This window comes from Mus pahari, chromosome 10, assembly GCF_900095145.1.
Source record: "Mus pahari chromosome 10, PAHARI_EIJ_v1.1, whole genome shotgun sequence".
NCBI lineage: Eukaryota > Metazoa > Chordata > Mammalia > Rodentia > Muridae > Mus > Mus pahari.
In genome coordinates, this window is record NC_034599.1 from 46,863,810 (window position 1) to 46,884,006 (window position 20,197).

Consider the following 20,197-nt stretch of genomic DNA (forward strand, 5'->3'; position numbering starts at 1 on the left):
CCTCCCTCCCTCTCCCTCCCTCCCTCCCTCCCTCCCTCCTCTCTCTGTGTGTGTGTTCGAGTTAGAATACCCTTAAAATATAAGCAGAAGAGGGCCTGTTATCCATCACTGGTGGGGTATAGAGTGAGAAGTTGACTATGGTGAAGTCTAGTGGTTCTTCGGTACGTTATATATGGAATTGCCATGTAATCCAGTGCTTCTGGTCTTCAGTATACTCAGCACTGAGAACAGACATTGGTCACAGTAGTCACAATGTTCAAACACCCAAAGTGTACCCCTCAGCTAATGACTTCAGAAGTATATCCATACAGTGTCACGTGTAGTAGCAATAAAAGCATTGAGACAAACTACAGAATGAACCTTGAAACTCTTATACTAGCCTAAAGCAGGGAGACAGACGAGAACATATACAGTCCAGTATGATGTATGCAAAGTAGGCAGATCCATGAGGGGCAGGGGGCAGGCCTGATGAGGAGCTTAAAGACCTGCAGACTTTCCTTTATGAGTGATATGTCTTCAATAACTAGATAGTGATAATGGTTGCTCGTTATGCATATTGTGCTAATGAATTTTACATTTTTAAGTGAGTAAAATGCAAAGGCGATAGAAAGATCTCAGTCAGTAAAGAGTTCGACACACAGCAGTGAGGACCTTAGTCTGGTCCTCAGCACCACTGTAAAAGACTGGGCATGATGTCGCATGCTTGGAATCCCAGCACTGGAAATGTATACATAGGATTCTAGAGCTTGCTGGCCAGACAGGCTGATTGATGGGTGGGCTCCCAGGTCATGGTGAGCCCAGTCCCCAGTGTGAGACCCTGTCTCAACAAAAACAACAACAACAAAACAAAACACCAGTGGGCATCTCCCAAGAAACACTGAGTTTGACTTCTATCTTCCACATATCATATATACTCTATATATCTTGCACACACACATGCACACAAATATGAAAAAAATCTATGGGTATTTGATATAATTTTTGACAGAATTCAAAATTAGATGAGCCTTTAAAAACAGCAATAGTTAAACAAAAATCACTGGTTTAAGTATTGGGTGGGCTGGGCAGAAGTACAGTAGACATAGAAGTAAAGTGACAAGCTGTGTGCAAAATTGTTACTGTCTCTGGCCCAAATGTTTGTGCAAAATTGTGGCTGCCTCTGTGTGGCCCCAACAAAATATGATTGTGAGTCATGACACACCCAAGGCCTGTCTGGATGACAGAATAAATTCAAGGCCATTGTGGGGAGTTTGGTGGGGCTGCCTTAAAATAAAGAGAAAACAGATGGCAGGGGACATGGGTCAGTAGCAGAGCACTTGCCTCGAATCCACAAGGCCCTAAGTTCAATGCCCAGCAAGGCATACAAGAATAAAAGAAAAATTGAGTAAGGCTTACATTCTTGTCCATTTTATTTTAATTTTAGCACCACAGCTAATTACAATTTTAGTAGTGTGTATTTTAATAATTCTAAATGTGTTTTCCTCTGTCCTTTTCTTCCTCACTGTTGAATGTCCTGAATTCTTGCCTAAGTTTACTGTGACAACTTCCTAGTGGTTTTCCTCTCCCTGAGTTACCCTACTCTGTTCCCTTCAGTATGTTACAAACACAGCATCCTACCTAAAAGCCTCCAGTGCTTTGGGGTAAAGTCTAAATGAGGTTCTTATAACACAGGGAAATATCCTTCGCTAGTCCTGTAGTCCAACCCCTCCGAACATCGCTCTTCCTAGGACACATTTCCTTAAGAGTGCCCTTGTGTGTTTATTGATCTGTCTGCCCATCCTTTAAGACTTTGGGTCCTACAAGAAACTGTGCTAACCCACCCAGGCTCGTAGCTTTGCTGGGTCTCAGTACCCTGCATCTCTGACATGTCACGGGTTTCTCTTTGTTTTCTTTGACAGATTCCTCTATTGGATTGCCTACTTTTTGAGGTCAGGGACACAACCAGATCTATCTCCCATGAATGAATCTGTACCCAGCAAAGCAAAGTGTAGCACTATTATATGCATTGCATGCTATTATTCACAGGAGAATAGTAAGGAAGCAGAGGATTGAGTGTTCATCATAAAAGACATGACAGGCAAAGACTCGTTTAAGAGAACGCCGTCATAGAAGATAGGACATTTGGAATGGGTTGTGAGTTGGGATATTTTGAGGAAGTACATTGTTTTCAATAATTATTGAAAGGTAATTGCGTACTAGGTAATGTACAAGGACTTGAGGTTGTATGAATCCTACTTAGCATCTTATCACTTATTAACATAGGTTTTTCCCAAGAAGAGTTGAGAAGTTTTGTCTATTTTACTTTGTAATGCTTTGTGTTGGGGGTGTGGGGTCAGCAGTGAACAGATGATACAGCATTGTATCAGTGGCGGTCAGAGGACAACCCCAGATGTCAGTCCTCTACCCTGAGACAGGCTTTATTGCTAGCCTCAGCAGTGCACACACCAGACTATTGGGCCAGTCAGCATCTGGGGCCCCCAGTCTCCGCTCCCATCTCACTGTGCCAGTCCTGGTAACACAGACTGCTCTACCACACCCAGCTTTCCTTGGGTTCTGGAGATTCAAACTCAGATGCTCACATTTGCACCCCAACCCCCCTCCCTACTGAGTCATCTCCCCAACCACTACTTTGTGATTTCCTATGAAGCAACTATTGCGCTCAAGCTTTATCTAAAACTCAACTTGAGCTTCAGCGTAAGCCCAACTAGAAAGTATTAGGGAATATCACTACCCCAGGATTCCAGGAAGTTACTTGGTTTTAGTAACAACTAGGTCTTAAAATTCTCTTTGCCATTCAGAAATAGTGTCATAAAATCTTTAAAATGGTATGTTCATGCAGAAGTGGCAGGTTAATTTTTATAGTCTGCAGTACTTGTTAAATCAGTTTAGAGCTCTGTTAATTATGACCTGTAGATCTTATTTAGGTTGTACGAAAAGTTAAATAGAAGGCTATGATCTTACCCTCCTCCCGTTCCTATAAGAGACAAGAATAATCACACCTCTGTCGCACTCAGAATAAAAATAAATACTTCATCGTTGTATTTAAGTAGAAAAAAACACCAAGATGCTAGTTTTTAAAAATGCCAAAGCTATGTGTGTGTCCTCTTAAAGTTTTTAAGTATGTGAGTGCCAAGTGATTTTGATTTTCTTCAGATGTACTGTAACATGTATTTTTTTTTAAATCAAGGCTCAGCTTGCTCTAAGGTCTTGAAGCATTTCTTGTCATACATAAAAATGTTTAAAATTACAGATAGTAGACTTGCACGTTCTAAATTTGAAAATAAAAATAAAATCTAATTTTTTTGAGGGGAGGGATTCTTCCCAACACTACCACCAAATACTATTTGAGGGTATATTAACTATGAGGTAAAGGTTTTATTATGTGTGGAAATCCTTTGCTTTCAAAGGTAAACTTTTTTTTTTTTTTTTTAACCACCTACATTAACCCTTGGCCCAAGCTAACTTCAAGCAAATAATGATAGCTCCTGAGTTAGTGGCTCTTGTCCTGAATTTCTAAGTTTTAGAAATAAATGTTTGAACCAAAGCATAGAACTAACTGTAGCCCAGACAGGACGCCTGGCCATTCAAGCTGTTATCTGTGGTTGATTCTGCAGTCTGAGGGCTGTGGAGATGTCCTCACCACCTGAGACTGGCTCATGGCAAGGAGGTGCCATCCAGAGGGAACTCCTAAAGAGGATGTGGGAGGGGGCTCATCTGGGCTGCAGGTGCAGTTGCTGAGAATGTGGCAGAGGGAAAAAGAGTTCTACCACCTGGGCTCACATAACAAAAGACTCTTCATTGGCCAATGCTGGCTATGCAGAGCAGGCAGGCTAACAAAGGCTCAAATGTGCTTGTGTGGGATAATTTTGACATCATTGGTGTATAAAACTTGAATTCAGCATCAGTCTCGACCTGTGGAGGGTAATCCACGCAGCGACCTGCACATGGCCCCATATAGTGACAGAGAAAGATGGCGTTTTTTGGAATAATTGTCAGTATCTTGGTTTAGGAGTTGAGATTTGCGTTTGTCAAAACTTAGGGTATATGCACTGACAATTTGGCCTTGTGCATTTCATTGTTGCATACGTTTTAATTATGAGCCAACTGTTAAGTAAACATTGCGCTCTGGTTAATGAACATACATGGTCCAAAGCAGTTAAGACTGAAATGCCAAAAAGGAAATGAGTTAATGAATCCTAGAAAAGACAGTTGGATTAGGGATGTGAGGAACCAGTGCGATCAAACATTAATGCCAATGTCTAGTTCAATTGTACGGGTATTTATTAGGAAGCTATTTTCAATTTTAAGATTTTTTTTTTCTCATGATGAAGTTCTAAGACGCTGCTGTCTGCAGAATCAGCAGTGAGACCAGAAAAGATACTGAGCCGCTGCTTTAAGAGAAATAGAAAAAGAAAACAGCCCTTGGTTCCACATTCATAAACCACCGTCAGCCTCGACTGTAGAATCCTCTGTCCTGAGGACGTGCGTCTGACCGACGGCCTTGCTACATGTGCTCTCTTTCAGAGACAGCCATTCTGCCGGCATCGACACGTGTGCATTCCTGTCATCATTCATGTGCTCCAGCCGAACTCTGCTGATTGATGGGCCGGTGGAACTCAAGAGAGGCCTGCAGAGGCAGGAGAGGCATCTTTTCCTATTCAACGATCTGTTCGTCTCAGCCAAAATCAAGTAAGTAGGCCGCATATGCCGCAAGTAATTGTTTGAAAGCCAATTTCTTCTAACGGGGACCACCTTCTCTACTTGGTCTGGCCTCCATCAAGGGGCTAGTATCTTTGTAAAGGCTTTATGCTTGTATGTATATGGGGGTTTTTTGTTTGTTTTTGCCATGTGCATGCAGTGCCCACAAAAGCCGGGAGATGGCGTCAGACACCACCACCCCACACCCCTAACCGGAGTTATAGATGGTTGTGAGCCAACATGTTGGTGCTGGGAACTGAAGCTGGTCTCAGGAAGAGCAGCCAGCATTCTTAACTACTGAGCTAATTCTCCAGCACATATAGCTAATATCTTTTTCTTTAGATATTTTCTTCATTTACATTTCAAATGCTATCCCGAAAGTCCCCTATACCCTACCCCCACCCTGCTCCCCAACCTACCCACTCCCGCTTCCTGGCCTTGGTGTTCCCCTGTACTGGGGCATATGTGAAGATCATATTGCTAATATCTTAAATGGGGAGCTTGTTTTTTTTTTTTTAAAGTTCTTTATTAGAGTGTTAATTTAGGTTCCTGTTTGTTCCACAGGAGGGACAGTGAAGAATGTGATGGGTCTCTCATCCCTGCTCCTCTGAAGCCTCTACCCTTATGGGAAGGGATGTGAGAGCTTGCATCCTTGTATGTGTGTGAAGAGTTGATGATAGCGCCCGACACTCAGTGCAAAACTTAGGTGCTAGAGTAGGAAGTAGAAGATAAGGGGGTGTGTTGTGTACATAGTTGGGGTAAAGAATTATTAAAGGATGAAAAGCAGCTAATCTTTAAAGACCTTGAGAGGATGAACTCTGAAACATAGCTGCTTAAAACTCCCAGCATTTCGCTCAGTTTGAATCAGGACTCGAGAGTATTTAAAAGGGTAGGTCTGGCCCAGTGGCCCTCCAGAACCTGAGGCTTGACTGGAAGATTCACTGGCAAGCTAGCAGCGTGAGTTTCTCCCGGGCTATTGGCCAGAGACGTTCATTTCCCCTCGTTTGCTCTCCTCCAGCAGTCTATCTCACAACATGGTACCTGCCTCCTTCACACTGAAAAGTCTTTCTGTTAACACCAACATGTCTGACCTGTGCTATTGGCTACACAGACCAACCTGGGCATGGTATAAAATACACTATTCACAGTAGTGTATCAGGAAGCAGAGAGAGTACTGGGGTGAGGGGCCCTCTGGAAGGCTGGAATCACTAAGCTACACTAGAGTTTGAGATCAGTTTTTAGATTCAATTGAGGAGCGCCATCGTGTGATACATATTTTTGAAATATTTATTCATCATAAAGAGCTGGCTGTAGGAAAATCAAGAGAGTGGAAACAAGGTGACAGACAAGAGGTTGCTGTAGTGGCCCTGGGAGGAGACAATGAGTTGTTTTTTTTTTTGCCTGGGGGAAATGGCAGCTATAGACTTATTGGGGTTGCTGGGTTTACACCTTAGGGGTACCCAAGAAGATTCTCTTCCTGTCAACACTAGCTGTCAGGACAGCTAACATAAAGGCTGTGGCTGCAGAGCTTGCTCCATTCTGCTTCCTTGCTATTTACAGAACACCAACAAGGGCCAGACTCCTTTAACAGATTCATCTCTGCAAAGCGATTTTTTTCAGTCACTAGAGAAAAGTAAACGCTGGTTAACACTACACTAAGTCAAGGTGCGTCATAAAAATAAGACTTGGGCCAAGCTAGGTATTAATTTGGCAAGAGTAACTTTAATCCAAGAGGTGTACTTGTGGTGGTAAGAGCGAAACATTTGATAGGACCTATTAGTAATTAATCCGAAGGCTTTACCTTTCAGAACCCTTGAGTTGAATATTCTATCCCTTGTTGTAAAAATAGAAATTGAAGTGATACTCCGGTATTGTTAAGTTAGTAAGTGGCTGAGCCTCTATGTGAACTCCCTGCTGTGTGAAACCTATGGCTACTCCATCACTCTTCACCTTTGGGGGAGGGACAGGGTGGTAGCCGGATGACTTCATTTGCTGAAATAACCAAGTGCAGCCCTTAGTATTTAGTTTCCTTTCGCATCACTCCTTCGAAGTCCTTGAAGGACCACTGTAAATCTCACTTGAGCTTTATAACCTCTGTAGTAGCCGGCTTTGGGGAACTCCTGTCCGCATGCTGTAGCTTTGATTTCATTGCAGCTTTTATGTTCCCAAATGGTTCTGAATGCTAGGAGCGCCATTTCCCTGGGCATCCCCTTCATAGTCCCCACTGCCCTCTGACTACTTATGTCTCACAACTACCATGAGTATTAAATATATCGTTTAGGTTAAAATACGTTGTGCCTCCATGTCAAGGGTCTGAGGACGATTAGGACGAAGTTGCCAGACACAGTCACAGCCCACTAAAAAGCTCAGTACCTCTGTCCCCAGAGCTGACTGCTAGCCCTGTCAGCCCCCACTCTGCTTCTGTCTGCTTTGCTGCTGCTGTTCTCTAGTTTAGGTTCCAGTGTTTGCAAGAATATGCTAGAAAATGATTGGTGGGGGGGGGTGGTGGGGGGGGGGGGAGGAACACTTAAGAAGTGAAATTTAAGGTAATCTGTGTTTCTGAAACCCCAAAGTCTTAACAACCATTCTATTGAAAGCTTATTATCAATTTCTCTTAACTCCTAACATGGAAGTACTTAACATTTTATAAAGCATGCTTTATGTATATATGTTGGAGTAATTTTGAAAATAAGCAAATTACTGGTATGTTGTCACAAAAATAAATTTAAGTTGGGTGTTGATCCCAGCATAGTACTCCACCTATGGAAAAGGGCAGTTTGTAGATAGTCTCTGCCGCTGATGCAGGCATGAGAAGCAATCCTTCCCAAATGTTTCAAAGGCCTGGATAACCATCCACGCTACAGTCTGCTGACTCAGGAACTGGAGACAGGGAACAATAAGACTTTCTTTGCCCACAATGGGTAGAAACTGCCCTCGCAGGACAAACACAGAACCTCCTATAAAACTCAAGAAACAAAATAACAAGAGCACCTGTTTTGGTTTCTGTCTTGCTAGATATAACAACAATTTTAAGATAAAGAATAAAATAAGACTAACCGACATGTGGACAGCTAGCTGTGTGGATGAAGTGGGAGAAGGCAACACGAACGCTCTGAAGTCCTTTGTCCTGGGCTGGCCCACTGTGAACTTTGTGGCCACATTCAGGTAAGAGCCGCGGCTTGTCCTAGGTTTACCAGGGTCAGCTACTGTTAACAATGTCTAGGACAAAGAGATGTGGTTTTGCCCATTTCATGCCTAATGTTTAAGGAAAATGTGATTATGCATTAATTCTTCCTTTGCCCATAGGAACCTTCAACTGGCTGACTTTTCATCTGAAGACTATTTGATTAAAATACGTAAAAATTAGTGATAAATATTGGGGATTAGAAATATTGGGGTAAGAAAGTAATAATTTATGAGGTTGTGGAAGTAGAATTGAGTAGTCCATCCGGGAACCCTCCATTCTTAATGGCTAGGGGTTTGTTTGAAATATTGAGACTTTAAGTTGATCAGTCTTTTGAACCACGAAAAAGGCCCTTCACTGTTAATAAACCAGCACAGTTAAGTTTAAATATTGGATCATTTTGAATAATGTTTGAATAACTTGTTTACTCTCAAAAAAAAAAAAAAACAGGTTTTTTGTTACACAGATGACGTGTCAAAGTACTTTGTATGCTAAGTTCTGCTTTGCTATCTATAGAGATATGCTAATCAGAAACATATTTATTGTTTTAAAGTGTGTTTAATTAGTTTCCTAAGACTAATTCCAAGGCTGTGTGTGTTTACAAAATGTGTGACTACAGAGTGTGTCTTTCAGTCCAACATGGTTATTTGATGGCCTGGCTCTGTGATTTTTGAACGACTGTACACCAACTCCAGTATTGATTTTCCCTTTAAAGATTCTAGTGTTCATCACTTGCACAGGAAGCACCAACCTACTCCAGGCATCATTTTGGAGCTAGACCGCTAAACCTTCCCAAACTGTTTGCTTCTGTAAATCAGGAGCAGGCCCATCAGGCCGTGCCTTGCCGTGCACTGAGGACCTGATGCAGGACCTATTCAGAATAAGCACGTTCATTTCATTTTCTGTATCTCTTCCTGTCCGTGACAGATCTCTGAAGATAACATCCATTCCCAATGTTTAACCAGCTTGGTAGAAGGAAGCATTCCCACACATGGGGGTGGCCATGTGTTACCAAGAATCTCCACCCTTATTAAGAGAGATGAAATATGGGACCATTTTGCATGGGCAAAGCATGGTTCTTTAACCACTCGATGAAGGTTAATATCCCCAGGAATGTCATACAAATGCCATGTATGTCTCAGTATATGTTGATAAGAGCAATCCATTTCTGTAGTATTTATTCACATTCCTTCCAACAATAAATAAATTATATATATATATATATATATATATATATATATATATATATATACACACACACATATATATATACACACACACACACANACACACACACACACACACACACACACACACACATAATCATAAACATCTGTCAAATCCTGGGAAAGCCCAGACTCCCTAGCCACTCCTCCTCAAATCTGCAGAAGGAAAACATAGACTAAGAAATTACTATAGACCTTCCCTAAGGAGACACAGTCCCTAAAGGCCATGTGTGGCCCTGTTTTGGTTATTGGTAAATGGCAGCAGTTCCTGGTTTTAACAGCTGGGGTCTGCCTTGTGACTGTGATAAGCAACTGGCTGGCAAATCTCAGGAATTTACTGTCTTCTGTATAACTTTTTGGGAAACAATTTTTCCAAGTTAAGTATCTTTCAAAAAATAAATTATTGAAGTCTGCCTGTAGTATAAAAAAAAAAAAAAAAAAAAAAAAAAAAAGAGAGAGAGAGAGAGAGCTATACAGAGAGACCCTGTCTTGAAAAACCAAAAAAAAAAAAAAAAAAAAAAAAAAAAAAAAAAAAACCAATGCAGTCTTAACACTGGGCTGCCCTGTAGATAAAGGCTTAAAACTCAGAGCAGAGCAGGAACAGCAACTACCTGGGGGTTCTGGAGAGCCAGGAGAATCAGGAGAGGCATTAACTCTTTAATGAAGCCACCAGCACCCAGTGGGTTCCTGCTTTTTTTAAGGCTCTTGCTTGTTGTAGGGCCAAGTAACTAAAAGTCACAAAACCTCACCATCTCCGTGGAATTAAGCTAAGTACAGCCAGCCACAGGTATTGGGCATGAAAGAAGACACACAAAGTAGTTCACACCTTATTGTAACATTTACACAAATTGCCCAAAGTGGGGACACCCATCCTGTGCCACTGAGAAGCGGGATCCTGAGAATGAAGGCCAGAAATGGGGTACAAGGGGGCTTTTAACTTCATAATATGGGTGCTAGAACTTTTTTTCTAAATCAATAGTCTGTATAACTGAGTCTAGATAATCTCTTGGGGGAGGTATACACAAAGGAAGGGGCTGGAGAGATGGCTCAGTGGTTAGGAATACGTGCCGCTCTTTCAGGTTCCAACACCCGTGTCAGATGGCTCACAACTGCCTCTAACTCTAGTCCCAGACAGCCCAATGCTCTCTTCCAGCCTCTCTGGTCTCCCACACACATGTGCCATATAGTCACACAAACGTACACACATAAAGTTTTTAAACCAAAAAACTGTAAGAAAGATGGCAAGGAAGAGCTATGAAAATTTTATGTTCCAATAATGCATAAATATACTTTCTGACTAACAACCCTGAAAGATTGTTTGAAGACAGTTAAGCAATGAATTACAACAAATTACAAATATGTATTAAATATTATCTAGAGATGAGAAATTATTTTTAAGGTTTGTGATGGGCAGGATCATATAAGAAGAAATTAGATGAATGTTTAATCATCAGCAGTGGCAGTAGAAACATAGTATTTAATTGCACATACATCCATATTAATCAAAATGTTTTAGCAATTAAAATAAATTTGCTTTGAGCAAATCTACTAAATTACTGCTGTTTTGCCTTGTGTTTATGAGATGGAAAAAAAAAATAGGTTCCTTTCCTGACAATAGACTGGGCCAAGGCATTTCTGCCCATCCGCCAAAACTTGCTTTCATCTCAATGTTAAGCATACGTTGTGTTTTTATGAATGACAATTTAAGCTGAAAAGGAGCACTTGGAGAGAATAATTAACCCAGCTTCTCAAGTATAGAAACTGCTCTCGCTTGTGTGCCTGCTGTTGTGTCATTTCCAAATCAGATACTCTTTCCACCAAGGGACCTCCCTCCCCCGTGACCTAACGCCACTGGTGAGCGAGCAGTAACACGTTAAAAACAACCTGCCTCTGGTCCACCTGAGTGGGTTGAATAAAGTGATCCTGGACTGTGTGATCATTCCCGGGGCCTGCAGCGATGCGAAGCCCGAGCCGTACGTGCACAGCTACATTCGTAACAGCAGGCTGTTGGTCTAGTCACCTGAAGTGGCGGGCTTTAAAATGTTGGCATTAATATTTCATTTGGCTTTTCTTTTCCCTCTTCCATTTTCTCTGATTGCAGTTCTCCAGAACAAAAGGACAAATGGCTGTCCCTCCTTCAGAGGTATGTTTCCGTTCACACAGTTTTGATGTTGTCACTAACCTGTGGTTAAACCAAACAAGTTACTGCCAAATATGCCCCAGGGGTGCACCTTTCCTCTTGAATGGAAACTGACATTTGCCTGCTAAAAATAACCTACAAGCCGGGCATAGTGGCACACACCTTTAATCCCAGCACTTGGGAGGCAGAGGCAGGCAGATTTCTGAGTTCAAGGCCAGCCTGGTCTACAAAGTGACTTCCAGGATAGCCAGGGCTATACAGAGAAACCCTGTCTCAAAAAATGAAACACACACACACACACACACACACACACACACACACACGGTTCAGATTGTACACCAGCTAGAACATAGTGTAAATAGTATTCCCTCATTCCAAGTACTTCTTTCTAGGAAGGAGAACACTGGGGTCTGATTAGATCCCATTAGAACGAAAGGAACTACCAGTGTGTTCTCTGTCTGATGTCTCCAAGCTATGAGCTAGTCACTTCTTCATAGAGCATTTCAAGTCCCCATGATGTCTCCAAGCTATGAGCTAGTCTCTTCTTCATAGAGCATTTCAAGTCCCCATAAGTGCAAGGATTTATTCAGAGCACCTCAATGTAGGGTTACGATCCCTACCATTACCTGTACTGAATAAAGCAGTCAACATAGGCTTACCACTTACAGGCAGAGTTCTTCCCTCTTTTCTTTCCTCTCCTCTTCCCATCCCATGGATAATCAAGATTTACACCGTGCCAAACAGCTAAATGGGAGTGAGTTCATTTCACAGTATAGTGTGTGGTCAGGTACTCACCAGCAAGGTGGAAGTCCTGTTCACAGGAAGGCTCTGAGAATAAACCATCACTCATAGGTCCCTTCACCTGGTCCCTCCTCCAACATCAGTTGGCATGGATATCCCATCCTTTGGCAGGTTCCATGCCTAATGTCAATTTTTTTTCTCTTTTCTATAATCTGATTGTGCTGAGTCTTGCCTGTATCCTTAAAAAAAGAAAAACTAGAAAACATAAGTATATTGACAATGTTATCAAGATAGGTGGTTTTGTTTTTTTTTTTAATGAGCTATTAGTGAATCTCTTTTGACTCAGTGTTGTTTTCGGTTGTTGTCACATTTGATTAGATACATCGCTCTAGAAAAGGAGAAGGACTACCCGAAGAGCATCCCCCTCAAAATCTTCGCCAAGGACATTGGGAACTGTGCCTATGTAAGTGTTTCTAAGCAAGAAAACTAAATCCAAGGTCCCTGCATAAGAGGGAAAACATTGTGGATGAAAAAGGAGACAGGCAGGCTGACAGACTATGTGTGTCCTACAGAAGGCAGGCATTTAGAGGTACCATGGTGGGGATGTGCATCTATATGTATCTTTAAATGCATGAAAACCAAATTCTGGAGAGAATGGAATAAGGGAAATTCCTGCAGTATTTCACATGTAGCCCTGGATAGAACATTGCTGGTCAGAAATCTCTTCTCGGGGCATGAATATTTGTCTGGGGCCTTTCAGGAACAACTGCAGACTCTTGCGGTGAAGCCACAGTGGGGAATTGGCTGTTAGTGTTCATCAGCTCTTCCCAACTTGCCAGTTCTTCGGTTGGGTGGTTTTGAAAATGTTTTCATTCTTTGAGTTCTTATGAATGAAATCCCTGAGATCAAGGAATGGATCTGAATGATATGACATCTAGGAATGGCCATGTTCCTATGGTAAACATTCAGCCTTTAGCCCCAGGTATGGGGTCTTTATTGGCTGAAATTGTAGCCCAAGAGCTGAGCTTGTTATCAACCATGAACAAGATGGGAAGGTGTCTTCTCATCACAGCAGCTCTGCGTAACAGTCACCGTGTGAGCGCAAATGTAGTTCATGAGAATTCTGTTTTAATTTGCTTTTAAAAAGTTAAATATTCTGACCAACTTCTAAAAGCCAGACCTTACTGCTTGAAGAGAATACTCAAAATTTTGGGCTAATGAAACTACCTATTTCCTTCAGTAAAATAGAAGAAACTAAGACAAAACAGACAAAAATCTACTGTGTTTCTGCTTGCTTAAAAATGGTGAACTCTTCATTTATGGCTATGTTTTTCTTATTTCTCTCCCTACAGTTTAAAACTATAACAGTAATGAATTCAGACACAGCGAGTGAAGTTATCAACATGTCACTGCAAATGTTAGGGATAACTGTGAGTTACCTCTCCTCTGTTGTCTTCTTTTTGACATGTGGTCCTACTGTGCAACCCAGGTTGACCTTGAACCTTGAATGTGATTTCTTTGCCTCTGCCACCTAGATACTCCTTAAACTTTGATATTTTGGTTTCAAAAATAATATCTGGGATTTCAGATGTAAGAACAGTCAGTCCCTTGCATTACAGCACAACCAATAACAAAGTTACATTTGCCCCCACCCCCAAGTGCAGAAAAAACAGGCAAGCTTGTATGTTAGCATGATGGACGGGTGCTGTCTAACACCTCTGTGACCCAAAGACCAAAATGGTTAAAGTAGAACTTTAGAGTAATAGTATGCATTTTATTACATGTCCTATATACACACAAACATCTGGTGAAAGTTTCAGGAGAGAGTTTTAACTTCTGCCACTCCCTCCTTCTGTTCAACCTTGACCTTCTGATACTGTTCTTATTCTAAGACTCAATCTAAGAATGATTACCAGTTCTCAAGGTTTTGCTTGTTGTATACTTTTGCATTAATATTGACTGGCTTCAAGTCCTGAAGAAGGTGGCTGGTTCCTCTTAAGAATTAGTAATTAAAAGCACAGCTTTGAATTCTGCCATGGATTTGAAGGGCCTTACTGGGCTTGCTATGTCGGGCTGTCTCGCTTTTAATCTGACCCTTTGTTTTCCGGGGTGAGCTTGTGAAATGTTGATGGAAATGATTGGAAGATTGAGATTGAGGTCAGGGAGGAGAACTGGACGGCTTCTCCCTTGGCCTCCCTGCTAGCACCCCACAAAGAGTCCTATTAACTGGGAGACTTCAGAAGAATGGAAACTAAGAAAAAAACATCTGTGAGGTTATTTTTAAACACACTGCAATATGAGCCATCAAGATGGCTCTGCTGTACAGGTGCATGCTGCCAAGCCTGCTGACCGGAGTTCCATCCCCAAGACCCACTTGGCGTACAAAGAGAGAACTGACCCCTGGAAGTTTTCCTCTGAACACCACGTGTATTCTGTCATGCTGCTATAGTGTGTGTGTGTGTGTGTGTGTGTGTGTGTGTGTGTGTGTCCTTGCACATGTGCATGCACACACAAAAAAAAATGTGATAAATATTTAAAACTAGGCTATGGTATACCAGATAGACTGAAGACGTCATACTGCGTTTATTTAGATTTACTCTTATCCAGTGCTGCTAAGCCCATTAATAACTCCAGGCAACCAAAATCTGGGATAAAATAATCTGATAAGTAAAAGTTAGTAATATGATTGAAATAGAATTAAATTTTGTACACAGAGTAAAGTGGGGCTTTCTCCATTGATTTCTAACCTGCACAAGTATAGTGCATAGTTTTAGGGATGGTAAGGGTGATGAACCACCACCTCATGATGCATTTTCTTAGGCTTCCTTAAAATCTGATCTGCTCGGGTTCAAAATAAAAAAAGAAGTTGAGAGTATTTGATGACACCATGCTAAGAGATATCTGACAGTGTTATCTAAAATGTGCTTTTTATTAGATTGCTCCTCTCTGTCTAAAGGACAAAGTAAGGACTAAGTGATCTTTGTGTGCATGCTCATGTGGCCAGGCACAATCTATACGACATGACAGTAGCCAGGACCCTGACTTTTAATTGCAAGTTAAAGGCAGGACAGTGAAATGCTTCTATTACGGCTGCATAGAAGAATTCTGCCGTGTCCCTCCTGGAGGATTCAGCAAAGTCCACATAGTTAGCATTTCTAGTTTTCTTAGATTATAATTCTACTAATAATTTTATTGTTTTCCATGACTGATCCTATTCTGTAAGAGAATTCTTAACCCTTGTGTCCCCAGGACTGGTTAGAGTTGTTCAAACTGAAGTCCATTCAACCAGCTATCCATTTCTAGAAAGCCCCTTAGTCATTCTGCTCAGAGCCCACTGAGCTAGCCAATGACCGGCCTCCGAGACTTGACATTATAGTCTCATAGACAGAAAGGTTGTCTGGCAGGGGGCACATTGGATGCTAAGTCCAGGAATCTCAGAGGTTAGAATCAGCCATCTAGAACCAGGAAGTGTATTCTTCCTTTGTCGAAGGGCTTTCTTAGACTGTCACACTCTGTGGGCCACTGATAGGAAGGTCTGATGCCACTTGCAGATTCCCCAGTCAGCACAGGGGCTGAGGGAATGAGAGGACCAACAATAATGGATCCTGGTTTTGAATAGAATATGGTTGTAGGAATAAGTATTAACCCCCACCTCAAGCCAGATGCACCCATGAATCTGAAGAGTGTAAAATGCCCCAAACACCCTCCTCACTCAAGTACCTAACATGAAAGATTTGTTTGATTTTTAATCCTTTTATCTCAAGGGCTCTGAGAGAGATTACCAACTGTGGGTAAATTCTGGAAAGGAAGCGGCACCGTACCCACTCATTGGTGAGTGTCTGTCAAAGTCTAAGGTAACACCGCCTTGCTTTGGCTCTACAGTCTTAAGCCTAAATGTTACTGTATCAGGTGTTCACTGTGAACCACTCGATGGGATCGTTTCTCTCAGGCTGCTAATATACATTCTCCTCCTGGTATTTTTACTTTCCGAGCAGATCTTGCCAGGCCTTTTATGATATGGGGTATCTTCTCCATGAGAGAGAGCAGTGTGCACTGAAATTCCTCTCGCTCCATGCACACATCTGGTTTTCAGCGTCTTGAGTTGCCTCTTGTCTCTCCTACCCTAATGCCAGAGCTGCCTCAGTACACAGAGTACTGTGTATGGTACAGTGGTGTACTGTCACCCACCCCTGAGTATGTAACATCTGCTCTCTCCCAGAATTCCCTTAGCATCACAAAGGAAATGACACTAATGCATTTTGGCTCCTGAGAGTCTTCACTGACTTGCTTAACAACTAGTGTGTATTCCCCTTTACCATTTCTCCAGGCCAAAATTTCCATTTGTTTTCAGGATTTTTTTTCCATTTTTTCCTGGGAAACAATGTCCAGGCTGGCCTGAAATTCAAATTCCCTCTGTTCTGAATAATTAGTGAGAAGTAAAATTTAACTTACCTTATTTCCACTATTTATTTGAAAGTATTTACTGGTTAGTAATTCCACTCTGTAAGTAACAGAAATGGGGCAATTAAAATAAATTCTGGTATCTGTTTCAGATCCCCAAAAGGTAACCATAACAACAGTTAGCAGTTTTAGAGCACTGCCTGCCTGTTGGAGGCTATGTGTGCAGCGTGCGCCCGTGCGAGGTCACAATGGGATGGTTGAGTATTTCAAGTGATCTTGAATTGAAAACAAACTTTTCTAGAAAATGCTTGTATATTCTGCCATGTAGAAAATAGGAAGCTGTCATGCCATGCTGACGGCAAAGCCAATTTCCTCAGGCAGGTTCGGTTTTAAACGTCACTTATGCAAAAGCGAATAAGCAACAAGAAGATATCATTTTTTTAAAAATGTCAAATAATTTTATTACGTTAGAACTAAGACAGTAACTCTTAGACAGAGAGCCACTTTCAACTTCACTGAAAACCACAACTCTAAACTGTGCAATGAAAACCCTCTCACTTACAAAGCGGTGTGGATTAGCGGGCCATTGTTTTTCCAAGGTTACTTTTGAATTATGCTGGTTTGGGGCCTTCTTGCCTTAATCTTTAGAGGTTTCTGTAATGTGTGTAAATGTCAGTAACACATTTGCTTTTTATGCCTGTGTCAAGTGCAAGGGAAGGGTTTGCTGTTACATTCAGTGAGTATAAGTGAAATCATGCGGTCTTGGCTTTAAAAATCTGCAATGTGACAGGATAAAAGGACTGAACGACACCTATGACTTACCTGGAGAACTAACCAACAGAAACTGGGTTAAGGTCAGATGTCCAGGCTTTGGTTTGTCAGTCCGTTGTTACATCTCTATCTGTATCCTGTACCCACTACAGTTTTCTTTAGATTGTTTCCTATGAATGCCAGTTCCACAGAGAAGCAAATCAGACAAACCAGTCCCAGGGCTGCTGAACAACTAATTCTGCAACCAACGATAAGCAAATGTTTTTTACACAGATGTGCTAGATAACAGGGTGAATCTTTGGGAAATGCGCAGAGATGCGGGGGTGAGACATGGACTCTGTAGCCTAGGTCCTATCTCACTTTCAGTGTGGCTGGCACCCAGACTGGGCTCAAACTCACAGCGATACTCCTGTCTCAGTTTCCCAAGTGTTGATATTTCAGGCATGAGCCACCACGCCTACATACTAAGTTTATATTCAGGAATGCAAACTTTTGTTGAAGAAGGCTCTATGGGGCTCGAGGGCTCACCAATCAAGTTGCTAGGTTGGAGTAATCTTTACCAAACAGGCTTCTTTGTCCTTATTTTTAGAAGCTCTTAAATATTCTTGATGCAAACCTAGAAAAGGTCAATTATGCAACCCACAAACCGATGTCTACAGTCACTCTAAGGAATCTTTTGAAGATTTTTTTTTCCTCCTTTTACCCTTCATCTGCTGTGAGACAACCTCTCTGATTTGGTAGAGCCACCTGCAGTATGCAGAGGCCCCGGCTGCAGACTGGGCACATGGATCTCTCACTGAACAAAAGAATTCTTTATCCCAGATGCCCCAGGTGTAAATCACAGTGCGCTCCAGTTTGCAGCACTTGCTGGAGGTACTCGCTCAGCCTGAAGTCCAAATTTGGATTTTCTTCTTGTTGTAGGACATGAGTATCCTTATGGAATTAAAATGAGCCACCTCCGAGACACCGCCCTTCTGACGCAGCAGCAGGGATCAAAAGACTCCGCCAGCCCATCCCAGCTCCAAGAGCCTTTCCTCATGGAGCAGCTGCCCAGAGAGATGCAATGCCAGTTCATCCTGAAACCTACCCGCCTGGCGACAGCCCAGCAACTGAGCGGTGAGTTGCTTCCCCTCCTTCATAGAACCCCCTCTTTCAGCAAAAGCTTGCATTACCGGACACAAAGGCAAAGACCCAACTTCCACCCAGATGAACTTGCAAATACAAAATTCCAAGAGAAGGAAACGAAATTTTGGAAGATGGTTCTGTAAACTAGTAGCAGGTGTTAACTGACCTACACTCAGAACAAGAGGCCATAATCTGCCCCTTCTTCTCTCGCCAGCCTTCCCCCTTTAACCTTATGCCCACTGCAGAGTCAAGGTTTGGGTGATGCTGCAGGTGCGTCAGTGCCCTCTTTGTATGGTAGTACACTCCACTGTGTTCCCCTAAATGATCACGTTATAAAAGGGAGCCTGTCCATCCTAGATCTCAGAAGACCATGATGCCCTGACCGGGAGGGATCCCGGTCCTGATAACTGTGTGAAGACTAATATGATTTCTGCCGAGGTCTCCCCTTAGCCTACTGATCTACCATGAATTCCCTGCGAGCAAAGCTGCCTCACTGCTACCCCGTAATAAAGGCTGTATTATGGCAGCTGTGGTGTTCAACAGAAGAGCATTATAGTTTGCCCTGACCCAAGCTTGCTCTAAAGAGCTCAGTCTGAAGCAAGACTGTATAAAGAAACAAGAGAAAATGGATACCAAAAAAGTCTAAGGGTGATGGGAAATGGATACTGTACTTCTAAGTCTGCCTTGGTCAGCTGATCCAGCGGATAGTGACATTGCCTTCTGCAGACAAACTCCGGGAGTGAGATTTAAAGGGAGGGCATGCCCACCCTCCCTCCACAGAGATAATTATTGGCATCAGCTGGGTGCCAGATGAAGCACTTCCTTTTCATTTTCTCCATTTCTAACCACATTGCTGAATAACCCTGCTTTAAGAAAAATGTGTGTTCAGTTATCCAAACTTGGACAGAGTAGTGAATACTCATGATACAAAAAGGTTTTTCCCCCCGCTTTAAGTGTTTAACAAACTCAGTGTTCATCCCATTAAGTTCTGATGTTTTATTGGGCTAAAAAAAAAGTGTGTAGCTGTTGTTGTTGCAAAAGCTTTTGCTCCTTACGCTTATCCCATCTGCAAGCCCATATTTCCTCTCACCTCCCAGTTCTACTCCGTATTCCTTTCCCTCACCTACCCAGTCTCCCGCTTTCTCACCACATCTCCCGCATGTGCTTACCTGCTTCTGTATCCATACATGGCCTGAACCTTTCAGTTACCACAATGTCTATCGCAGACAACTTGAGCTCTCTTTCCTCCCCACTCACTTCACTGCATGCCTAGGACAGTCCCGTCTCTAGATGACTGCTGAGCACTTTAAAGAAACCTTACAGCAGAAGGGCAGCTTGGCATCGTCACTAATGACCAACCCCAGACAGACATTCATCCTGACTGGGCAACCTGAATCACCTGTTTCATGCATACCTCCAAACACAGGCCAACCCTGCCAGTGCCTGATGGCCTGGCCCTAGATGTTACACCTCACCGCAGTCAGAGCAGACATCAGCTGTGCAAATGTACTAAATCTGTACCAGCCCTCGTTCTCTCTCCTATGACGGTAAATTGAGTTTGGGGTTCCAAGGCTGATTGGGCACATCTTTTGAGTTATTTTGAGGTGCTGCTTTGGAAAGACCCTTATTTTATCCCCTAAAATGAGAAGGCCAGATGCTAGTCTGAAGAATCTAAGTATTCAGTAAATACTTACTGGATGAATGAACAAGTTAATGGGCCTTTAAGTAGATGAATGAAAAATTCCCGTAAGAATTTTTTTCTCTTGGTCTTTTTTTTTATTCTTTATTTACATTTCAAATGCTATCCCGGAAGTTCCCTATACCCTCCCCCTGCTCCCCTACCCACCCACTCCCACTTCTTGGCCCTGGCATTCCCCTGTGCTGGGTCATATAAAGTTTGCAAGACCAAGG

General features: G+C 42.3%; 1 protein-coding gene across 2 annotated transcripts in view; it reads left to right on the forward strand.

Annotated features, from left to right (window-relative positions):
• Positions 1–20,197, forward strand: part of Arhgap20 (Rho GTPase activating protein 20) — an 83,388-nt gene that overhangs the window by 42,780 nt on the left and 20,411 nt on the right. The window contains exons 3-9 of one of the 2 annotated variants that reach the window (XM_021207225.2): positions 4,525–4,689; positions 7,714–7,863; positions 11,210–11,251; positions 12,368–12,452; positions 13,342–13,419; positions 15,754–15,820; positions 18,083–18,277. In XM_021207225.2, coding sequence (XP_021062884.1) covers positions 4,525–4,689; positions 7,714–7,863; positions 11,210–11,251; positions 12,368–12,452; positions 13,342–13,419; positions 15,754–15,820; positions 18,083–18,277 — 782 coding nt within the window. Of the gene's footprint in view, positions 1–4,524; positions 4,690–5,271; positions 5,353–7,713; positions 7,864–11,209; positions 11,252–12,367; positions 12,453–13,341; positions 13,420–15,753; positions 15,821–18,082; positions 18,278–20,197 lie in introns of those variants that run through there. The other variant, XM_029543426.1, reaches the window with a different exon arrangement.